The sequence below is a fragment of the Vanellus vanellus genome (genome assembly GCF_965231255.1).
Source record: "Vanellus vanellus genome assembly, chromosome: 1".
Taxonomy (NCBI): Eukaryota; Metazoa; Chordata; class Aves; order Charadriiformes; family Charadriidae; genus Vanellus; species Vanellus vanellus.
Window position 1 is genome coordinate 73,637,821 of NC_138905.1, and position 22,480 is coordinate 73,660,300.

The window sequence follows — 22,480 nt, forward strand, 5'->3', positions numbered from 1 at the left end:
AGCTTGTTTCCTAGTTTTAGGCTTGTGCACAGGACCACATGGAGCAGAGAGACCCTTCAGAAAAAAAAGCAAAATGGCTGTAATGATGGAGACAAAACCTACAGTGATCTTACTGGGCACGTTTGCTGCCATTGCGAAGCTACATCACAGGGGCTGCCAATGAAACATCACACTTAAAGTATTTTTAGAGCCTTTTTTTCCCAGTAATGACTGCTGGAAACATCATTTATTAAAGTGTCTCTCTGGACTCAGCTGTCTGTGGAAAGCCGTAAATTTGCAAGTTTTCAGTACTGTATTTCAAGGCTTACTGGAGGACGGAAATCTATATACACATGGTATAAATGCAGTGGTCATTACGATAAAAATGCCCACCACACACACACAAAAAAAAAAAATCAAAGAAACTTGAACAAGTATCACTTTATTGCATCAGTTTAGAGTAATTTTACTCAAACCCTATACTGAGCTGCAAAATTAATACACCACTTTCTTTTGTTTGCAAACCATTTTGATTGTTTATTGTGTTCAAGCCAAACCCCAGAGTCGTCGTGCAGCTCTTCTTCAGTGAGTGCTCACTGATGGCACTGGGGCTGTAACCTGAGCACGGGTCACGGGACCCAGTCTGGAACAAATAGCTCTGGTCATGAGCCACGCAGCAAAGGCCATCAGAGTGACTGAGCAAGAGTAACTCAATTAGCCATTTAGAGCTGTACGACTAAATACAGAGCAAGAGGATGTGAAATAAAGTTGGTGAAAAATAGAAAAGCAGCTTATTGTGGATTTCTTCTTTTAAATTTTTGAATCATAATCAAATGTATGACACTGGAAAAAATTTGGCTAGTCTTACTGTCGGTCTAGAAAGGGACTGAGAGCAAGAGGATGGGAGAGTTCCCCCAAATTTTGAAAACCTTTTCCCCCTATTGTTTCAGATGAGGAGAGAAAGAGGATAGGGTAAAGCAAATTTAAAAGTCATTGTATCAAAGATACTTTTTGAACCCCCAAAATGTAAACTAGGTGTTGAAGTCAGTAATTAGACCCCTGTTGTGCTTAGAAAAATTGAAGCATAGGCAGAGTTAGGACAAGGCCTTGTTTCTTTTTCTTTTTTTACATACTGGTTTCCTCACTCTCCTCTGAGATTCTTGCACCAGGAAGAATATCTTTTTTGTTGGAAGTAGCTGGTTCTTTCCTGGTTGATCTTTCTGTATTTTTAATATTTTTTATCTCTTTACCATCTGGTTTGAAGCGTTTCATTATTAAAACAGAGAGCACTATGTACAAGAGGCAGCATCCTGCACGTAGTCCTGCAATGAGGCCAAGATAAACATTTCTAGGAAAAAAAGTGACAAAATATTTTTATGTTAATAAAGCCAGCCACTTCTGAGCAGAACCAAGTAAGATATCAAATACACTTTGGCAAAACCATCTATTCTCAACCGTGTATTGTTCCGCATTTTAAGAAATAACAAACAAAAAGCAAACGATCTCATGGTTTTTAGCCCCAGGCAGGTTCTAATCATGTCCTCTACTCCTAGCAGAAATGCCTCCTGTCTGAATAGTGCTCCCATTCAGCAGATGATATTTCAGGGCCGGGACAGGAGGAGCTGCACCAGCCGGGGCTTTGCCTGTTGTCCCAGCCTCCCCCCAAGCCCCTCACTGGCAGTGTTTCTGGCCACAGCTCTCCATGCACCAGCAGTCATTTGGGTCCCCTCTCCAAGTGGATTTTGTGAGCTGCCTGATACATTAGGCTGCAGAGAAATGAGGGCGAGTGTCTTCAGTACTACACTTACTCCATAGTTGTACAGTCTCCCACAAAGCCAAAGTGTCGCAGAGTTATTCAGTACCATAAGGCTTCAACAAAGGAACTTATTTTGGCGATGTAAGACAGTGTACTGCAATGTTATGTGTTGGATTGGATCAAAAATATTTGGCTTACTTGACCTATTAAGGCCTAGTCAAAATAAGGAGTTTCAGTGCTTTTAGTATCCTAATCAGTCTATTGATAATCGCCATGTGCAAAGTCTACCTTGGTCTGCCTCTGAAGCTAAATTCCCAGCCCCATACCAAAGATTTCAGCTTACCTGAATGCTTTTGTGTCATATACCCGGCAAGATCCAGATCCCCCACAGGTTTTTGTCCCCCATTTCAAGCAGGTCTCATCTATCAAGGCACCAAAATAAATAGGGGCTGGGAGTCCTCCTGCAAAGAAAATTCTTATTACTTGATCTCAGACATGAAGATCTCAGCATTTAATGCCCTGGTAAAGAATGAGGAAATGAGTCTCAGGTTTTCTGAATTATGGCTGCATAAAATGGTACTAAACATCCAGCTCCAACTTTGAGATTCCAAGATTTGTGAAAATATTTAAGCAAGTACCTAAAGGGAATTGAAAGGATGGAAGATTATAGCATTATTATATTCAGCGAGGGAAATGTTAGTAATTCTACTTCAATGGCATTTTTATTAGGCTTATAACTTCTGTTGTTTAAAGAAATAATATAACAAACATTTCTTTTTCAGTCCCTGGTGTGGAATTACGTGCCATAACATATTAATATTTATGGATACTAATGTATCTATTCAGGTATTATACAATAGTTTGCTATTAAAAACGGTTAGCTGAGTGCAAAGGGCTGAAATTACGCATTTGCCCAAAACCAACCAGGTAATAAGTGCATTACTTATGTAGTACTGAAAGAATTCTTTTTAGACAGTCATAATGTTTTAATACAATCAGTAAGCTGTTTCAGCGATAATGTGCAGTTCTGTGAAGAAAACTATTTCATAAAAAGAGAAGATTGATTCTCTGCAGCATTCAGCTAAAATATGAAGATTAGGGGAGAGATCCAAATGACTACTTGGGCTTGTCTGCATGCTTGTCTCAAAAATCAGCAAAAAAGTGAAGCTAAGGCAAGGTTTGTTAGAGGCAGGGCAGACTACGTGCCTGAAGACAGGAATGATTATTCCTTGCAGATAAACACAAGAAAGGAAAAAATAGGTAGAGTAGCTCTAAGTGAAAAATGGTCAGCAAAAGGGAGCATAGGTGTTAAGGATATCCAGACTGACCAAGCTCAGTAGTTGTGTCCACAAATAAACAGAAACAAACCCAAAAGTACAAAGCACTTTCCTTCCATTGCCTGATTCCTTTGCTGCATATAAAAAAATCTGAAGAGATAATCATAATACGTGATTACATACCAGGAAACATGTAGCAAGCTCCTCCAAAAATTTTGAAACGCACAGTCTGCTTACAAAGAATAATTTTGGAAAATTTCTTTTGTTTTCATCTAAAGTCTCTTTGACTACTTACTTGGATGCCAGAAAGAAATAAAGTTTTACCTAGTACTCTACCACCTAAAGTTTCAATCCCAACAGCAAAGGATTTCAGGTCTGGTGAAACAGATCTAAAAAGGAAACAAAAATATTACATTGTTTTGGGGAATAATAGAATAATGTAGCTATAGCCATGCGGTGAACACCCGCATGTGTCCCTTTGCAAGCGTATTGTGTCTTACCTAGCATAGCTTACTCAAACCCTAATTGAAAACATCCACCAAAGTTAAAGTTCAGATGTAGAGGCTCCTTCCATTGACTTCAGTGGATGAACTCTCATTGAAATAAATGTGAGAAACTACAAAACCTGATCTTGAACCCAAGGAGAACAGATTGTAAAGAGATTTGGAAGAGGATGCCGGGGAAAATTAAAGCGGACCAATTAAAAGTAGGCATTTCATGTCCATAAGTTAAGCTCCAAGAAGCTGCCTTTCTTTAGAAGGATCTGTACTGTGCAGTGGTGAACAGAGGGAACAAGGGTGTGCAGTCCTCTCTAGCTACATACAGGTAAAACCCATCTCTGCCTCCAGCATTTTAGAGACAGCAAACGTGAGTTACCTGGCTACAAAAGTACCTCATTCCTACCAGTGGAGAAATGCGTGTCCATCAGATGAACTGAAAGGATTCACAAAAAGCAGAGGGCAGTACTGAGTTGGCACGGGGGAGAGGGAGACTTGCTATGGCCAGCTTGTTTCCTGAACTGGAGTTTATACATCAGTATCTGGCCTTTTCAGCATTAACATGAAAGGATTCTCGTTATAGACATTAGCATTCTGAAAACTCTGCCCAGCAAAGTTAGCCTTCTCCACAATCCAGGCATGGAGTAAGAATGGCCACACTTAAAAGACCACAGAAGAATCAGCATTTTAGCAAAGAGAGTTGTCCGGTCATGCGCACTAACTACCAAGGATAGCAGTTCACCCATGAGCAGGAGTGGAAAGAAATTTCCATGCGAAGGGCACAGAACATTGCCTTTTCTCCCGAGTATAAAATAACAGTGCTGCTTTACAACTGAAGGAATAAAAATTTAAAAATTATTGCTGCTGACATAGTTCTGTTTATACAAATTTAACAAAAAAATGGGAATATCAGATTTCTCACAACACAGAAAACATTCTGAGGTAACAAGGCTTAACAAAAGTGAATGTTTTTCTCCTGAGTCATGTGAACAGCATAGTCACCTTGGATATGGCTTAGCACCGCATCTTATGTCAAGTTCATTGCTCTGGTAAAAACGTCCCTGCCATTGGAAGTGAAAACTAATGTTCAGGATCAGCATAAGGCCCACCCATTTCATCACCAAAGTATTTACTCAGCCTTAAATTGGAATTAAATTGGTGCTCAGGCATTTTGCTGTGCTTCTGAACAGAGCTGGATTTCAGAGTACAGGCAAAGGCTCAGGGCCCCACTTTCATCAGCACGCTATCCCTCACAATAGGAATGAAATAGTAGACACTGCATTCTGTTTCTCTTTCCCCAAGCTTTACGGTGAAGATAAGGTAAAGTATTTCACCTAAACATAATCATGTATGTAGGAGTGCCTCCTAAGGCTAAAATAAATGCACATGCAGTCTGCAATGCTAAAAAATAGGGAAATGTTTTGGTACAGCTTTCTCTTTGGCATTGTCCCAGAGCTGCAGAGGAATTGCCAAGTCCATGCTCTTGTCCTTCCACACAGCTGCAATTGTGAAACACCTGAAAGAAGAAGATGAGAAGTCGAATTTATTTAATCAGAATTCAGTGGCACAGAACTATTTTAGTAGCTAGATTTTTCACTCACCGTAACAGGCAGGCTGTTGTTTATGCTGAAAGAACCTCCCTAATCATCCTTGCAAACTGATGACCGAGTTCATTGGCATGCTGCAGCCACTGTGAGCTGCTCCAGAGACACAAAGCAACTGTGACTCTAGTTTCAGCCATGCCATTGCTAGAACAGAAGGTGCTCTGTGTATTCTTAAAACGAGTCAAAGCTATAAAATTCAGACATGAACTGTTATCCAGCCATTCTGATCAGGAATCCTATGAAGTAGATGAGTGACCACAAAAATATAGAAGTGGACCCAACAATGCAATCATGCATATCTATCATTTCTACCCAAAACACAAATTTGGTGCTGGATTCAGAATGGGCTGATTCATAGCCTTTGAAGTTAGCAGGAGATATGGGTTTGAAAGCTGATTCCCCTGAAGTGAAGCAAGACAATATTGCTGGAATGTATGGGTATAAGTCTGAAAAAGTTGCCTTTTTCAGTATTGTTACATGAATACAATTCTGCTTCTGCCAGAAGACATGACCGTTTGCACACACTTCTGCAAACCTACTCTTTTTAATGGTCTTGCCCGGCTAGGATTGTTTGAAGTCCTGGAAATGGCTTTGTTGCTGATACACTGAACAAAATGGCCAGATGTGTATTTATGGGATCTCTTGGCTGAGCTATGGCAGCTCAGGAAAGCAGGCAATTCCAGTATGATCTGTAACAGTTTGTGAAACCAGCACTAACAATTTTATACAGGTCTGCTGCACGTGAGTTGACACTATGGGATTTTGCAGGTATGACAACCAGACTAGCAAAGGTCTTCTAAAGCAAACCCCTCTTAACTGTGTTGTACCTATGCAATAAGAGATCTACTGAGAAACTTGCTGAGAAGAAACTAAATTATAAAAAAATCAAAATAAAAGCATTCAATAAATGTAAGTCAATGGTATGAGGTTTTCCTATCTTTCCTGAATAGCTTGCTTACCTCACTCCAACCGTTTTAAAAACCCTCCCTGCAACCTTGCACTCACTCAATTTCTACTACATTTGTGTCTACAGGATTTCTTAATCACAAAGCCAAGAAGTTAATAGATGGAAAAATCTAGCTGTATCTATAATGATCTATCCACCTATATATTTACCATATTCTTTCCCATCCCGGTTGATGATTTACATCCTGCAAAGCAGGCTGTCATATAAGTGATCCCATTATCCCCACATACTGGGTCCCACTGATCCAGCTTGCAGTCACAGTCAGCATTGCAACTGGCCATGAAGCTGTTTTTGGGGGAGGAAAGATGTTTTAATCTGGAGGAAAAGAGAAAGAAATAAAAGCATTATGTAGTCAAATTACATAGTCAAACTAAATATCAGGGAGTAGGTATGAAAAGCATGGAGAAAGTGAAGCAATCAACATAGACAGGTATCTGCTGCCATCTGATAGAGTATGAAGTTTTCACATGGAGACTAAGCTGATTTCAGCTAAACCAAAGATGTCTTGAGATTTGTCATCAAGCATTAACATTTTTATGGATTGTTGCTGAAAAGGCAGGGAACTCACAAACTAGGTATTCTTGGCTGGGAGGGAATACTTAGTATTACTTTTTCATTTGTAAGCTTAACCCCCGAAAAAGAAAATCATACCTAAAATCTCTTATTATCTGTAGAGTGGCCATGCTTTCCTTAGCAGTAAATATCATACTGTATCTGGGTGTTTGAAGTGGTGATATAAAACTACATACAACTACAGCAGCAAGATGACATTTTTTTCACTGGATCAGAGATGGTTAGTTGCAATGAAAGTTACATGAGTCCGAGTGGGAAGTGTTGCTTCTGTCTCAGCTCTGACAGTATTCAGCAACAGCCCTTCACCCAGGACAGGCTTGAGCCCTATTTCTTACCGGATCTCATTTCTTGTGTGTTATCAAGGACTTTCATATGCTTCACCTTTACCAACATTTCTGTAAAAAACATTAAATTCAGGCCCCAATGAGCTAAACTAAGCAGATGAGAAGTAGCACTGAGAATTTAAAAAGTGGCCATTGACTCTGAGGGCATGGTAGCAGGGCTCAGTTTTCAGAAAGCAGTAGGAGTTCACCATCTACAAATCACCCTGGCTTTAAAGTCACTCACGATATAGAGAATAAGTGTTCAAAATTTGCCTTTTCTTCCTCCTTATCCCTCAATCCAAAACACACCTCAAGGTGGCTACATTTCTTCTAAGTCTTTTAGAAGGGAAAATAACCAGGCAGTTTAGCCCTTGTTAGGCTGTCGCTCATCTTCAAACTACAATTTTTTAAATGGGTAAAACAGTATGTGACTTGCTTAACCGGAACAATCCTAGCACATGTTGAATTCTCCAGTCTCAGTTCTCCTGGAGAAACTGTAATTGCTCTTTCAGTATTTTCTGTCCTGATGTTTCTGCTTGTTTTTAATTCTCTCTACAGTACCAGATGTTGGGCTCAACCAGAGTTATCTCCACTGCACAAACCTCTGACATCGTTTATGTAACTAACCTCAAAGCTGAACTGGGTGTCAGGTTTGCCAGGACGACTTAGATATTCCCCTGAACATAGGCTCAGTTTCAAAAACCACAAGACTTGAGTTTCTGTTTGTGGTGAAAATCTAGCAAGCCTTGCTGGATTCATTTTAATCCTCTAAAATCCCTTGAAATTTGTTGGACCAGACTGAGCTAAATTTAAACAGTAGGCAATTGTGGGATTCTGCTGGGATCAGCAAAATGTTCTCAAGAAAGCATGACCATGCTCCTGGTAAGGGAGGGGGAACATCTGTTTGGGCAGCACATGCTCCCAACATGACCACTTTCTACTTCACGGCTGAGAAAATGGACCCGGGCAGATCGGCAGCTCCAGCAACCAAGGCAGGCTGGTAACTCCCCATTCAGGTTGATAACTACTGATCTAGAAGATTGTACCTTCTAGAGGCAAAGCCATTAGCGGACTATCGGGAAGCCACTTCCAACACTCTTTTTACTTCCCATGCCCTACGCAAGAGAAGCGTAGAGAAGAGCTTTAAATTAAAGACTTGAAATAGAATATAAAAATTTCAATTGCCTGTGATAAATTTTGTATTAATTAGTGAAGAGCTTTAAATTAAAGATTTGAAATAGAATATAAAAATTTCGATTGCCTGTGATAAATTTAGTATTTATTAGTGAATTGCCAGAATATAGAGGTATATTCTCAATATCCAGCAATAAACAATTTAGAAAAAGAAATGTCCAGTTTAAATGAAATTTGAAAAACAAAATTGGGGTATTCTGCCCATCCCCAACACTGGGTATCATTTCAGCCTGACAAGTCTGTCTCAAAATCTAGTGTTTTCTTGTGTGTATCACCACCAAGGGAATAGTAAAATTATATAATCACAGTAGCTCCACTGTAGCTGAAACCACACTAGCAGATGACCTAATACATGCCAATTTCAACAAGAAATTATTGTCTTCAGACACATATAGATTTTTTTATACAAAAGATATAGAAATATGCTACAGTAAATCAACAGAGAAGCCAAATTTCAGAACTCATCCAAAGTAAACTGCAAATGTTTCCTAAAGTAGAAGGTTTGTATTCCAGATGAGATAACAAATCCAGATTAGTTTGTGAGCAGAGGAATGTAGGTGCTCGCACAGTGTTCCGCACAGTGCAGCACACAACCATGACAAATGACACAACCAACACAAACCCAAGGTGATACAAACCCTGAGTAGGGAGCTGTCAAGCCAGCCACCTGGAGCACCTCGCAACTGCATGTAAAGTACAAGAGGTTTAACAAATACGCTACTATAAAGGTGATGCATGCAAACTTTGCCATTTCAGTTATGTGAAGTTTGAATTTCTTGATCAGAAAGCCTCCAAGAAACATCCCTAGGATTGTGACGGGTAGAAGTATCACACCTGCAAACAGAAGGTAACAAAAATGTTAACAGCTGTCACTTGCCTTGACTCTTTTTTGAATAAATGTATGGTTCTAGTAATTTCCAAAATATCACATACTGACCTTTTTTCAGACTGATCCTTTGAGATTCTAAGAAGTTTTTATTACCTTTAAATAATTTTGCTTACTTCCTCATTTTCTTTCAAGTCACGTTATGACTTTAAACAGCTTAGTTCCTCAATATTCCCTACCTTTTTATTATACTGTTGTTTGTATGCATACTAATGTAATAAAACATATACAGGTGTCCATTAGAAACTGGAGTAAATAAGATAAATGTCTCAGCTCGTGGGTACTTCTTAATTTAAAGCAAAACATTAAACTTTCTGGAAGTTATAAAAAAAAAAAAATCTCCAAAATGGAACATGAAAGGAAGCAGCATCTTGCACTGGATTCCATTTTGGTCTGAGAGTGAATCATGGGAAAGTTTGTATTTAGATTTAATCTGTTCAGCATTTCACAAATTCCAGCCCTAATACTTACATTCTAAATAGAGAGCTTTTACAAGGTTTTACTGTGAGGGGTTTGCCTTTCTCTGCGTGTTTTTTTTTGTTTGTGTGGGTTTTTTGGTCATGTTGTTTTTGTAAAATTTTCAATGCATCCAAAACAAGATAAGAAAAAGAAAGTTCTTCCCGCATTTGTACTTGACCCACAGCAAAGCAGGCTGCCTTCAGATTAAAGTCATGGAATATCAGTTCTGCAATGTCTTATAATACCCTGGTTTTCTTGCCAGGTTATGAGACCGTATTAATCACTGTAAGATTAATATAATTTCAGCATTCTTTTTTGTAGAGCACTACAAAGAACTTATTTTTGAGGGAACTGGCACATAGAAAAAGAGTTTTGAGCTGAATGAAATGACTCAAAAATCTACATTTTTGTTTCTTATTGCTTATAAAATTTCTATTTGTAATCAAAACTGAAGAACATTTATACCAAGATGTTATTCTGAAAAGGAGAATCACATATTTCATTAGGCATTTTCTAAATTAAATGGTTGGGATTTTTTAGTTGTTACTTAGTTGCAGTTTGTGTGTGTTTTTGTTCACAAGACCAGACACATTCATAACTCAAATTTGGCTTTTTGAAAAAAACTTCAGCCAAAAGAAAAATTCCACCCAGTTCTAATAATCCTTTAGCTCACTACATTAGGAACATCAGGACAATTATTACTAAAATTAACATCCATTTTCAAAATACATTGGGAAAATTAATAAATCACTACACATTTTTTTTAATCAAAAAAGTTTACAGAAACTCCTCCTAAAAAGGAAGGCAAAATAACAAAGAAAACTTCTGTTTTGCCACTGGAATTTAAAAGCAGGACAGGCACCTACCAATTAGAAAGATGGCTTTTGCCACTGATACATTAAATTGCTGCTCCATAAACTTTGTCTCGTAAGTTATAATCCCAACAAGAGAATTGTACTGCAGAATAGTGAGGAAGATGTACACCAGGAAAACTGGATTTCCAAACAGCTTCTTCAGAGCTGGGAGGAAATCTGCAATGGAGAAGTAGATGCTGTACACGCTGCTAAACATAGAGAAGAGTTGTTTTGACATCCTTTGGATAATAAAACTAACTTTGAGTTAACTACTGGCTCTACTGCAGGCTACAGTTCTTTGCCTAACAAAATATATGCTTGTCCAAGTGAGATTTTCCTCATTGTCAACACATGACTTACAGAAGCAGGAAGGCTGAATGGCAGAGTGGATGCTGGATCGGGAATCAGAAATCCTTTTACTATTTTCTTGTGTGCAACACAGGACTATTCAACAAAGGCAGTAAGGCTTGCAACACTGATCCTCAATGCCTGTACAGGAGAGGAGCCCTAGGGGATCGTTAAGACTCTATAACTTACAAAGTGAAAAGTTTGGTGCCTAAAGCAGGAGCCTTCATGAACCACACAAGAGCTCCACAGGAGGGTGATATTCACAGAAAGGGAGCACCTGGCCCAGAAAAAGGCTGCAACCTTTCCTGAAACCCTTGATTAAAGTATCTAAGTCCATAAAATTAAAGTGAAGACAAAAATTGGCTTTTAACCTGTGGTCTGGCTGTTAGCACGCTTTCCTAAAAAATGAGAGTTCAAAACACTGCTTTAGGAGGTGCCGTAGTCACTAAAGATAGCACATGCATACATACATATGAATAAAAGCCTTGGGGTACAGAGTCCAGCAACGGGTAGTTGGGTCTGATATTGCCTAAACAAGGTTAATTTAGCATTACTGAGCTCATATGCAGGAGCCATGAATTCAGTGAAACCGCCGCAACAAGTCTTGTAGTACTTAGCCCCATTTCCCTCCCATATCTTGGCCTCAGCGAAACAGTAACCTGCCAGCTGTGGATTGGTCATTAATAAGGGATGGGATGTTTTCTCCCTATTCCTTTATAATCATAAGATTATAGCTGTAACACATCATACAACAACTACCATGTCAGACTGAGAATCTCTGGTGCCCAGCATGAGCTTTTTCCAGCTGTCTGACATAAAGAGAGGACAGAAACACACCCTTAGCATGTAATTATGATACTGCAAATTAGAGCATTTTTGTCCATCGTTTGCACTACAGAAATGTGCGTTTTGCTGAGGGTTGTGCAAATCCATGCTCAGCTCAGAGTGAACCAGTGAGAGAGAATTCACATGCAAACATTTGGGGCAGTAATCTTTCACCTTTTACTGCCTCTGAGAACTTTATCTGTGGCTGAACTGGGGAGTCTATTTTACAGTGGTCTCCTTGAACAGGCAAACTATTAATCTTCAGTTTTTCATTCTCTCCTTCTTTTGTTAAGGAGTAAGGCAGAAACCAGAAAGGCAATGAAGCAATGAAGTTGACTGCTCCACAGATGAGCAATCCAAGCCACCAGGCACCAACCCAACGGGTATCCTTAGGATTTATGCTGATGGCATCTATAAAATACAGAAAGACAGGAAAATAGATTCAATATCATGCAGAGCAATTAAGCTATTTATTTTTAATTTAACTAATGATAGTATAGGTATCCTTATATATGTTATTTAAAGACCAGAACAGAGGTGATTTATGTTTCACATGAGGACTTGAAATGCAGCTTGTATCAAATCAGTTCAATGCAGTTAAAAATAGATGTCTTCATTTATACCCTGGTGGCATTTCTGTGCCACAATCTTCCAACACTTTCTGTGGGAACTAGTAACAACAAAGGGGCCTTTAACCACCAAAGAACAACTTCTCTTTCTCAATTTCCCACTGCCCCCTCATTCCTCCATCCCCAAACTCAACAGTTTTTCCCTGAAGTTCTTCAAATTTTCCCTGGGGTTAGAGACCTGAAAGTGATTTTAACGATGAAATGAATCTCTGCTGCATGCTTTTTAAAAGAACATAATTTTTGCCAAGTGTTGAAAGTGTTCCTGAGCAAAGGCCTTTCGGGGTTCACTCAATGTGGGGATGGCCTTCCATTTGCTCACTGTTCTCAGCTGCACAGCAAAGGTGTAATGAGAACGTGCACAAGCAAAAAAGCAGGTACAACATGTTTCTGCAGCAGGGTTGGGGTTCTTGCATCAAGGGTTATTCCAGTCACACTACAGCAGATATTAAAATGTAAATAGCACCAGCTTTTGAGTAGAAAAAACTCTCTAGAGAGCCCCCCTTTTTGGAGGATTAAGCTGGGAAAGTGCTTCTTAGCACACAGGCTCCTGCTGACCTCTCAGTTGATGCACCATCCCATGGTCTCTTACCTACATCCACGATGCCAATATCGACCCAGAGGCTGGCACAGAAAGATCCAAGCAGGAAGCCCAGGGTTGGCCCAAACATGCCTGAGGATCTCACCAGGCCTGTAAGAGAAGGGAGGCAGCAGGGGAGAGTGAGCAAAACGCCCTGTGGAGAAGCATGCCTGCTCTTCTGAGGGCAAGGAAAGGAGAGAAGAAGGAGGAGGCAGAAGAGGGGCACAGGCTGTTGGGGGATGTCTGGTAGGAAGCTTCTGACCAGCAAGAAAATAAGCTGTAAGCTGCCAATGCACTAGCTACAATGTGGAAGCACAGGGCTTTGCAGAATAAGTGGGGTCTCAGGTGGACCCCTGCATGCATTTCATTGGCGAGATTGGTGTCTCAGAGGGAATAGGAAGAAAGAGAATAACATTGCAATGATTTTTATCCCCCCTCCTTCCTACTTCTCAGGTTTTTGTAGTTGCATCATTGAGCTTGCAGCGGTTAATTAATGAACATACAACTCTAGGCCCATTGGAGGTAACATAAATCTACCTGCAACTCCAATTACAGCTTGCATGATGTTCTGTGATTGTAGAAGTCAGGACTTTCGCCTGTACTATGTGTTCAGGTTCCTAATTTAATTTGAAGTAGCAGTAGTTGATCTGATGCTGTGCCTGTAAGAAGGCACATCTTTGCATTTTGGAGTCACATTAGGATGACAGGGACAACAAAAGTGCATGGACATGGAATAAGGTACAGGACCCTGAGAATATTTTCAGTAGGCAAGAAGGAAATATAAGTGTGCCTGTGTGTGATCATAGCTCATTAGACAGAAACTTTGTTGACTCATTCAGCACCAGAATGAGCAAATCAGCTAACTGTTGTGTTAATACAGACTTATGTGGCTGTAAAAAAAAAAAAAAAAAGTCAAGAAATCTAGTGATCAAGTAATGACCTCTTCAAAATCAGCTTGCAGTTTTGCTGCTGGCCTCACTGAGGCTTCCATTTCCCGCTCTGTCTCTGCTTACCAAGGAGATAAAATGGGATCAGAAGAAGGAGGGATGTCCCTAGAAGCAAACAAATAAGCTGTGAAGGTTAGCAGAAACCTAGCAAGCTAGGACTGGATTTTGCTGACCAGGTATGTAAATACAGCACAATAGAGTTTTGATGACCACTGCTGGCAATCAACATAAAATAAAAATTCCCTCAAAATAATTTGAGCATAGGTCCGCACTTTCCTTTGTCACTTGTGTTGATCTGTTGAAGTTTAGTGATAGGGGTCAAAAGTTTCAAAAAAAGTTCAGTGTTTCAGATTTCTAAATTCTAGCATGGAACTGCCACTTGGGAGCTGTTTGAAGTTGCAGAAGGCTTAATTTTATTAGAAAAAAAAAGAATTCTTGATCAAGTGCTTGTCAGTTCTTGCCCATATTCAGCTCTCAGTGTAAATCCTACTGTGTTGTTCTACTGCAGAGATTTTTCTCCTGTTACCTGAATACAGTAATTACTCAGCTTATGATCGAGGACTTCTATAATAAATTCTTAGAGTATAATTTAACCATATGATTTTTCAGTTTTGCTTCATTGCTCCAATTGCATATTTTTTTCATTTAGTTCTCTCATTTTACTTTCTTTGAAGATCTGGCTTTTTAGATCAAATTCTGTTGCTTCCAAAGTGTCTGACTTCTGCAGATTCAGGATTTTGACACTAGAAACCAGGAATTAGCTCTTTATGTTTATCAGTGAGTCTAAAGCAGAACTTAGTACTCAGAACTATGCAAGATCATCTCCAAACTTCCAGTATTCAGTGGCAAATTTCTAAAATAAACAGATAAAAACCAGCACACTCATACCAATGGCCTTGTATATTGTATGCAGTATATTTCTTTAAGATACCATACGCTACCAGATAAACTAAGAAGCATATGGGCAATAATTTTGCATATATATAATTTTAAAATTATATTTCACACTTGCATAGTCTTTAAATTCAAGAATAACTTCACTAAGATAATGTGCTTGTATTGTGATAAAACAAAACCAAATAAGTTCACTGTGACATTTTCTTATCCTTTCCTTTGTAATATTGTTGTTTGTAATTCATAAACAGACTAAACCACAAACAGTAAATCATGCAGACTTATCAGCTAATCAGCTGCTGCATATTGACATAGCTCAGCCAACCCTTGTATTGATGATTAATTTAGTATGTAACAGGTATTAAAATTTACAACATATGTTGGCCTCAGATACGTTTCTATTGAAGCCATGGTTTCAATAGTTACAAGATTATATGCTAGTGCTCAACTCAGTGATGAAATTTCATTCATTTAAATCCTCTAATAAAGTTAAGCACTACAGCAAAGCTACCATCCTCTATTAAATTCTGTAAGATGGCTTAAAAAATAGGTTAATTTTTCCTTTTCTGTTCCTTCCTATGGCAACTCTGGTCTTATTGCTGTCAAAAGGATTTTAATGTTGTATTCCATTGACACAATAAAAAGCTGTCTCTGCCTCAAAATAAGTTATGTTCTTACTCAACAAAACATCTAAGGGCAGGAGAAAAAGGAGAGACAGGAAGGCAAAATTTCTTGCTTAGGGTCAAATAATGAGATCAGTGGTCAAAATTCAACAGCAAGGCTTGACTGAAGTTTTTTCCTTATAGGATAATTTTTTTTTTGTATTTTACAAAAAAAAAAAGATCATAAATTGATTCAGTGAATTGATAAAAAAACAGACATAGAAAAGAATTAAAGTTGGTCAAGAAAAGGAATTTCAGCTCTGGCAAAGTGAAAATGAAAACATTCACTTTTTTTGCAAATTGGGTCAGTCCATCAAAGTATCAAAATATTTGAATAGAATAAGAGGCTGAAAATTACTATTCAGAATATTAAAATGAAACATTTTAATACTCTGTGAACAAAATACTTTGTTTCAGTTGCGTTACCCAAACAAATTTTCATTTGCATTGAATCCATACTATTCTCTCTGCCAGCTTTATATTTTTAATCTAACTTCCCCAAAAGCTCTCAACCCATCGCAATCTCTCCCAAACCAGATTCTGACAAGAAAAAAATTCAGCTGAACTTTTTAAAATACCTTTAATCAGAAGCTCAGGAGAGATTACAAATATTTTGGATAACTCCTAAGTGGAACTTTTGTTTTTGCCAGCTCCCTTCACAATACTTCCATTTTCTTCAACCTGTAGATTTACTTACCCCCAAACAAAGACATTTGCAATGGCCTTACCCTGTAGCATTACTCACCGAGCTCTTCCTGAAACTGTGTCTTACTATCACTAATGACCAGTTCAACTTCACAAAGTTTACTTCAGGCAGCAGTTTTGAGCTCCCTCAACCACATAAACATGCCATGCTATTAAATCAGTTTGGCAATAAATGAATTAGCTTGGGTGTAAGTCTTTCTGTCTTGGGCAATAAGCTATCTTCCATCAAAACAACAACAAAATCCTAATTAGAAGGGATTTATTACAACACCCTGGCAAGGGTTTTGTTTTTCCTTTGGTAACTAGTGATTTTAAAAAGCTTTCATCAGGAAGTGTGCTGCATGTAAAATTCAAAAAGTCAGGTAAAAGCTTCCGTAACATTTTTTCTTTACTGTGTTTAAACGTAATTCTCTTATCTGTGGAACAGTGATTAGGAAGAATTTATTCTCTGAAGCTGTGGTACAGAAGTTGATATGCCAGATAAGACAGATATGACTTCTCACTTTGGAGAAGGGAGTATTTGATTATGCTTCTCTTCATCACAGAGAAAACTGTGAGGGAAAGCAAAAGGAACATCTGGGAAATATCCTTTGAAAATAAACATGACATCTCTTTTGCATTGTTTTTTTTGTCTTTGTACAAGTCAAAATTGTCCAGAATAGAGCAGATAGATTTTTTTTGTGAGTATTTGCTTGGCTACAGAAATGTTAAAGAATGTTTAGCATAAAAATCACTCATTTGCATATTACCTATGTAAAATGCTGAATTTTCTTCTTTAGAAAAATCATCAATATATGAAAACCCCAGTGGCATAACTGGTGCTTCCCCAATTCCACGTAAAAGGTTCCCCATCAACACAAAGAGCCACAGGTAGGAATTTGTTGTTCTCTCACATCCTGCAGGCCATAAACATTTACATTTCTGTGAACATAATTCTGACAATACTTTATTGCAACAGAAAAATAACATAAAATATGGGGGGTTTTAAATCATTATAGCATAGGTTTGTATGTATCACAGTTTCTAACAGGGGTTTTACTGCTTTCCAGTAAAAACAGGTGTATAAAATGGGGACAAGCAGAAGAAGGGAACCCAGCATCAGAGCTTTTGCTTACCAACATTTTTCATTGTGCTGGGTCTTTCTGTAGCATCTGTGACTGGATGGCCCACAGATGATGCTGGGGAGCAAGCTGATACACTCGTAGAGGAGTTGTCCACAGTAACAGTTATCCTTTCATAATTATAACTGGAAAACAACTATGTAAAATACAGCTGACACATGAAAGACTCTGCTTTGTGGGAAGTGTGTATGAGCCTCGTGTTGATACACTTTCATTCCTATTACATGAAGGCAAAGTGGAGGGGCAACCCATTTCCAGTGCTTTCACTTAAAAATTGAGAGGTGTGTTCATACCCTTTTCAAAATGCTCTAAACATTCTAATACCAGTATTTTCTTAAGGAGTAAATTGAAGCCAGCTTGAGTACATTTATGCTCCATTGGGATAAATGGAGAGCAAATATTCCTTCTGACTATGCAATCAAGTAGTAACGGTTAATATTGCGATGGATGACAGTGAGGTCCCCGTGGCCAGTGGATTTTGCTCAGTGTTGTGGAGAAACAACAAAAACTTCAAAACTTAGCTGTGAGTTTGGGTTAAATCAGAGATTTCCATAGCTTTGCTTCTGGCTTGTAGTGTCACCTGCAGTGCAGGTTCCCTTCTATTTCACAAACGAAGTAGTGACTGTGGCCACTTTCCATACCATCATCCCCAGAAATAATTCTTTCCATAACCTCCTTATCGTAGCTATTGGTCTTGGAACTAGAGAAGATGCACAAATAAATCTTAATTTTTGAGGGACAGAGGGGGTTTATTTTCAACTACTATTCAGTAAGCAAGCCAAAGGATTGGAGAGGTATGAACTACTTCTGACAGCTATGTAAGCACTAAAGCATAGATGTGAAAGGTTATTTAGATATTTAATTCTCTCTGAGTTCAGTGGAGATAGATATACATCCTGAAAATTTTAAAGAGCTTAGCATGAATAACCACCATGGAGAAAGAAACGTCTTCCATCACGATTTCATTACACTTCATCTAAGTATAAAAAAAGGAGAATGGCTAAAAAAATATGTGTGTGTGTGTGTATATACACAAACACAGACATGTGTAGAGAAGTGGTACCACAGGGAAGTGGTAGATTCCCCCACATTAGACACTTTTAAGATTCTGTACAGGGTGCTGGCCCATCTTGTCTAGACCATACTTTTGCCAAGAAGGTTAGACCAGATGATCCTTGAGATTCCTTCCAACCTGGTATTTTATGATGTGATTCCATCCCAGGTGAAAAATTCAACCCACTTTATCCCTAATTACATATAAGCTCTGTAGAAATCTTAAGTTTCTCTTTTACTTACCTGTAGAAAGAGGTAAGCTTTCAGAGAGGCAATAAGAAAGTCAATATTAAAAATCCACCTATTAAAACCTTCCTGTTATCTGGAAGAAACTGTTATTGCCAAGCTTTTAACTCAGGTATATGATTAAAAACACTTCATATGGTGAAGTTCAATTAGTACAAAATGTGAAAACTCTCCATATTTACCGTCCCATTAGGAACTGAGGCATCACTGACAAAAATGCTCCTAAGGACATGATGAGACATCCAACAGCAATTACTTTTGGTCGATGAACTCTTGGTCCAAGGTAGCTCACCAATACCATTACCATTAAGTTGCCTGCATCAACAGGAGAGAGAATCAGTAAGATTACAAAAAGAGATTTTTTTTTTAGGGAAAAAATGTATTAAGAGCAGTGTTTATGCACTTTCAAAGAAAGTACACCTACCTATCTCAAAGCTGCCATCAATAATGCCAACAATTGATGATGAGATTTCAAATCGCCTTTCAATTTGACTGGACATGCTCTTCATGTAGCTTCCAGAAAATCCTTTGGCAAAAAATGAAAAAGCTAGAGCTCCAAGAAATACCTGAAAAGAGAAAATAATTGAGTTTGTAAAGAAACAATTTTTTCTTCATAGCTGGGTGCCTGAGCAATCTACTGAAGAAACACAAAAATTAAATGCTTTGTTTTCTAATACTCTGTGAAGAGATTCTTCGTATTGCTTTCATTAAAACAGAAAGTTTTACTTTCTTTTTCAGGATGGCCCCCAAAGCCTCCTCTACTGCAAAGAAAAAGAAAGCTGATATTGACTCTGTGCACCTTCTACCTTTCTACCACATACTGTTTTAGCTGTTTCCTTCCTTAGGGAAAACTTGCAGCATAAAGTTGTTCGTTACTGGTACTATTATTATGGCATGTCTTACTACGCCTTCTTGTCCTGTTCTCAAAAACATGGATAAAAAGATATAGCTGCAACTACCACTATGACTACAGCACACTCCTAAATGTTTCATTAGTAAAATATGGCCTAAATACATGGCTATAAAGTCAAGACATTTATTGACTTCTATGTGCTTGGAATCACAACCTCGAGCGTTGTTTCCAACACATGTAGTTTCAAAGAGTGTCATACAGAACTGAGTTTTGATAGAACTCCAAATTGTCATTTTCAGTATTCCCGAGAAAATACGTGGTGAGGGCTCCTCTCCATACCTTTAGCTTGGAACAATTATGGCACACGCTTTTGGCAGGAACTGCGTTGCCATCATTGTCCTGGAAGAGTGACTTGTCTTTAAGTTGGCCAGCAGCAATTGGCTTTTCCATGGTTTTCCTCTGCCAGATCTGCTATGTAGGTCTTCCTGTTTGGAAAATATCACTATGATTAACTATTATTTGCATAAGAATAAAGGTTCCAATGTTTTTCAGACATACTAGATGGTGAGACACTACTTGAGATGTCTACACATTAACACCTTTTCTCAGGAAGGAGGTTAAAGAGTGTTCAAAGTGTTAGGACTGGTGCATCTTCTTTGTGAAATCTGTTTTCTAAAACACTTCGGGACCTTCTTGGATAGATGGAAAATTTAGAGGCAACTTGCTCATAGATTTTAGAAATCTTTGGAGAGGACAGTCCCAAGGCAGCTGGAGGCTAGGAGAGTCTGTCAGAGAAACATCTTCACCATGTTTGAGCCAATTCTTATATTCTCTTCTAGATATCCACTTTTGACCACTGTTCCAGACTAAATGTACCTTTGGTATGATCCAGTAGGGTCCTGATATTATGTTATATTTATGAGGATTTTCTCTAACTGTGTAATCTATGAATTTGCAGAAATACTGAACACTACTCGGTACCATTCTGTCAACGTTCTTATGAGTAACATTATTTATTGGATAAATGTTTGTAAAATCAGATGCCATCTTATGACTGAGAAGAAAACAGGGTTAGAGATATGGTAGGTTGTTGTGCTTTAACCTGGCAGGCAGCTAACACCACACAGCCGTTCACTCATTCTCCTCTGAGTGGGATGAGGGAGAGAATCGGGAAAAAAGGTAAAACTCATGGGTTGAGATAAAGACAGTTTAATAGGACAGAAAAGGAAGGGAAAATAATAATAATGATAAAAGACTATACAAAACAAGTGATGCACAATGTAATTGCTCACCATCTGCTGACCGATTCCGAGCCAGTCCTTGAGCAGTGGCTGCCACCTCCAGGCCAACTCCCCCCAGTTTTACTGTTCAGCATGATGTCATATTGTATGGAATATCAATATTTTGTCCACTTTGGGTCAGCTATCCTGGCTGTGTCCCCTCCCAGCCTCTTGTGCACCCCCAGCCTCCTCACTGGTAAGGCAGTATGAGAAGCTGAAAAGTCCTTGACTTAGTGTAAGCACTGCTTAGCAACAACTAACATCAGTGTGTTATCAACATTATTCTCATCCTAAAGCCAAAACACAGTACTGTACCAGCTACTAAGAAGAAAATTAGAAGGTAAAGCTGTATTAGGGAAAAAGAGGGCACTGATTAAAAGAAACTAATCAGGACTATCTTTAAGTTCACAAGTCTCCACGAGTTCCTGCAAGACAGAATAAATATAGCTATTTTAATGAGACTGCAGAAGTTTTCTGTTTAAAAATTGGCTCGGATATAAGGAGTCACCTTAGCTACATTGCTTGATGCAGATTAAGCTGATCAGGGGAAACCTGCTAAGACAAAGAGATCTGGAATAATAACAAGTCAAAAAGAGCTATTGCCAAGTTCCTCTGTTGGAAAACCGGTGTAGTAGTACTGAAATCAATCAGTTAGCTCCGACATACATTGGCACATGTATTAGAGGAATATAGAGGAACATAGGCCAAGAAATTGGCCTATACCATTCCCCCCCCCCCCCCCCCCGCCAGGACACTGGGATCTTAGATACCCCACTCTGTTTAATTCCTCTGGGAACTTCTCAAATGTTCCCCTCCTGCAGGCTCCAGAGGACAGTCAAGCCGTGACTGGAGGCCATTTAAGTGTCATGAGGGATTTTTGACACCGGGGGCAGTAGGGGTCTGGCAGGGTCGTGGGCTAACCAGCAAAGGTCACTTTGTTCCTCTGGAGAGTTCTGTTCTCCCAAGCAAGATGCCCAACAGCAACCTGGACTCCCCAAAAAATGCCCATCCCTGCCCAGAAAGAACACCACTCTCTTAAAAATTCAGTAGTTCCCCAAAAGTTACTCCTAATGATTGTGGATAGGCACTAATGTCTAATAAAGAGATATAAAGCCTCATAAGCACTATAACTTAAATTTTGTAGTTTTTAGTTCCAAATCCTACTCTAGTAGGATCCACCAAAAATGACTACGAAAAGCAAATACATGTATACTTCAGAGTGATCCACATATGAAATTCCTAAAGGGACCTAATTTTTCTTAGGCCATCTTTAGCAGCTCACAAATCAAAAAACATTGAAAAAAGAAGTTATAGATAATTAAAGTATGGTGAACTCAGCTTTACCCCAATCTTAAGAGGGTGAGAACTGAAAGACAGAGTTCTCTAAAGTAAATACATTCTTTATCGATTTGTATTTTGCTGATGATTAACTTTGTGAAACTTCTGACTGTTAAATAAACAGTATTTAAATCAGTGACATGGTATTCTTTTCACAATGTTTAATGTTATGCTGCCAGTCTAATAATCTACCTTAAACTTATAGAAAATGTTAAACTGTATAAACACTTCTCTTATGCCTAATGAAAAAATAACATTTTCCATAATGACTCTATAAAAATCTGAACTTTGGCAAACCAGTGAATCATTGACACCAGCGGTATTTAAAATTAGCTGAAGTAAGAAAAATAATACAAGATGTAATTTATGACAATTTTTAAAAATGAATTAATGGTAATGAATAGTTTTTGTACGGAGGTATAAAACATCCCACTGTCCACAGTGCTTATCCTTTAAAAAAAAAAATCTAATTTGCAGAATTGCACCTTTGCACTTTACATAATCTCTTTCAAGTTTAGTGACACAGAGGTGTACAAAAACCTAGTCTGTCCTGCACTTAGCACCTAACAATTTAACTAACAAACAAACAAACAAACAAATGGAAAGAAGTAGGAAGGGATGGTGGGGAGATAC

At 38.5% G+C, this 22,480-nt stretch overlaps 1 protein-coding gene across 1 annotated transcript; it reads right to left on the reverse strand.

The window, feature by feature from the left end:
- Window positions 1-1,104: 1,104 nt before the first annotated feature.
- Window positions 1,105-19,679, reverse strand: LOC309686760 (solute carrier organic anion transporter family member 1C1-like; the record flags this gene model as incomplete). Its single annotated transcript, XM_082499518.1, has 14 exons — window positions 1,105-1,327; window positions 2,079-2,196; window positions 3,337-3,401; window positions 4,844-5,025; window positions 6,230-6,395; window positions 8,809-9,004; window positions 10,382-10,546; window positions 11,717-11,953; window positions 12,761-12,859; window positions 16,706-16,852; window positions 17,072-17,202; window positions 18,559-18,691; window positions 18,801-18,942; window positions 19,569-19,679. The coding sequence occupies 14 exons, from the start codon at window positions 19,677-19,679 to the stop codon at window positions 1,105-1,107; spliced, it is 2,115 nt and encodes a 704-aa protein (XP_082355644.1).
- Between the last annotated feature and the right edge of the window lie 2,801 nt (window positions 19,680-22,480).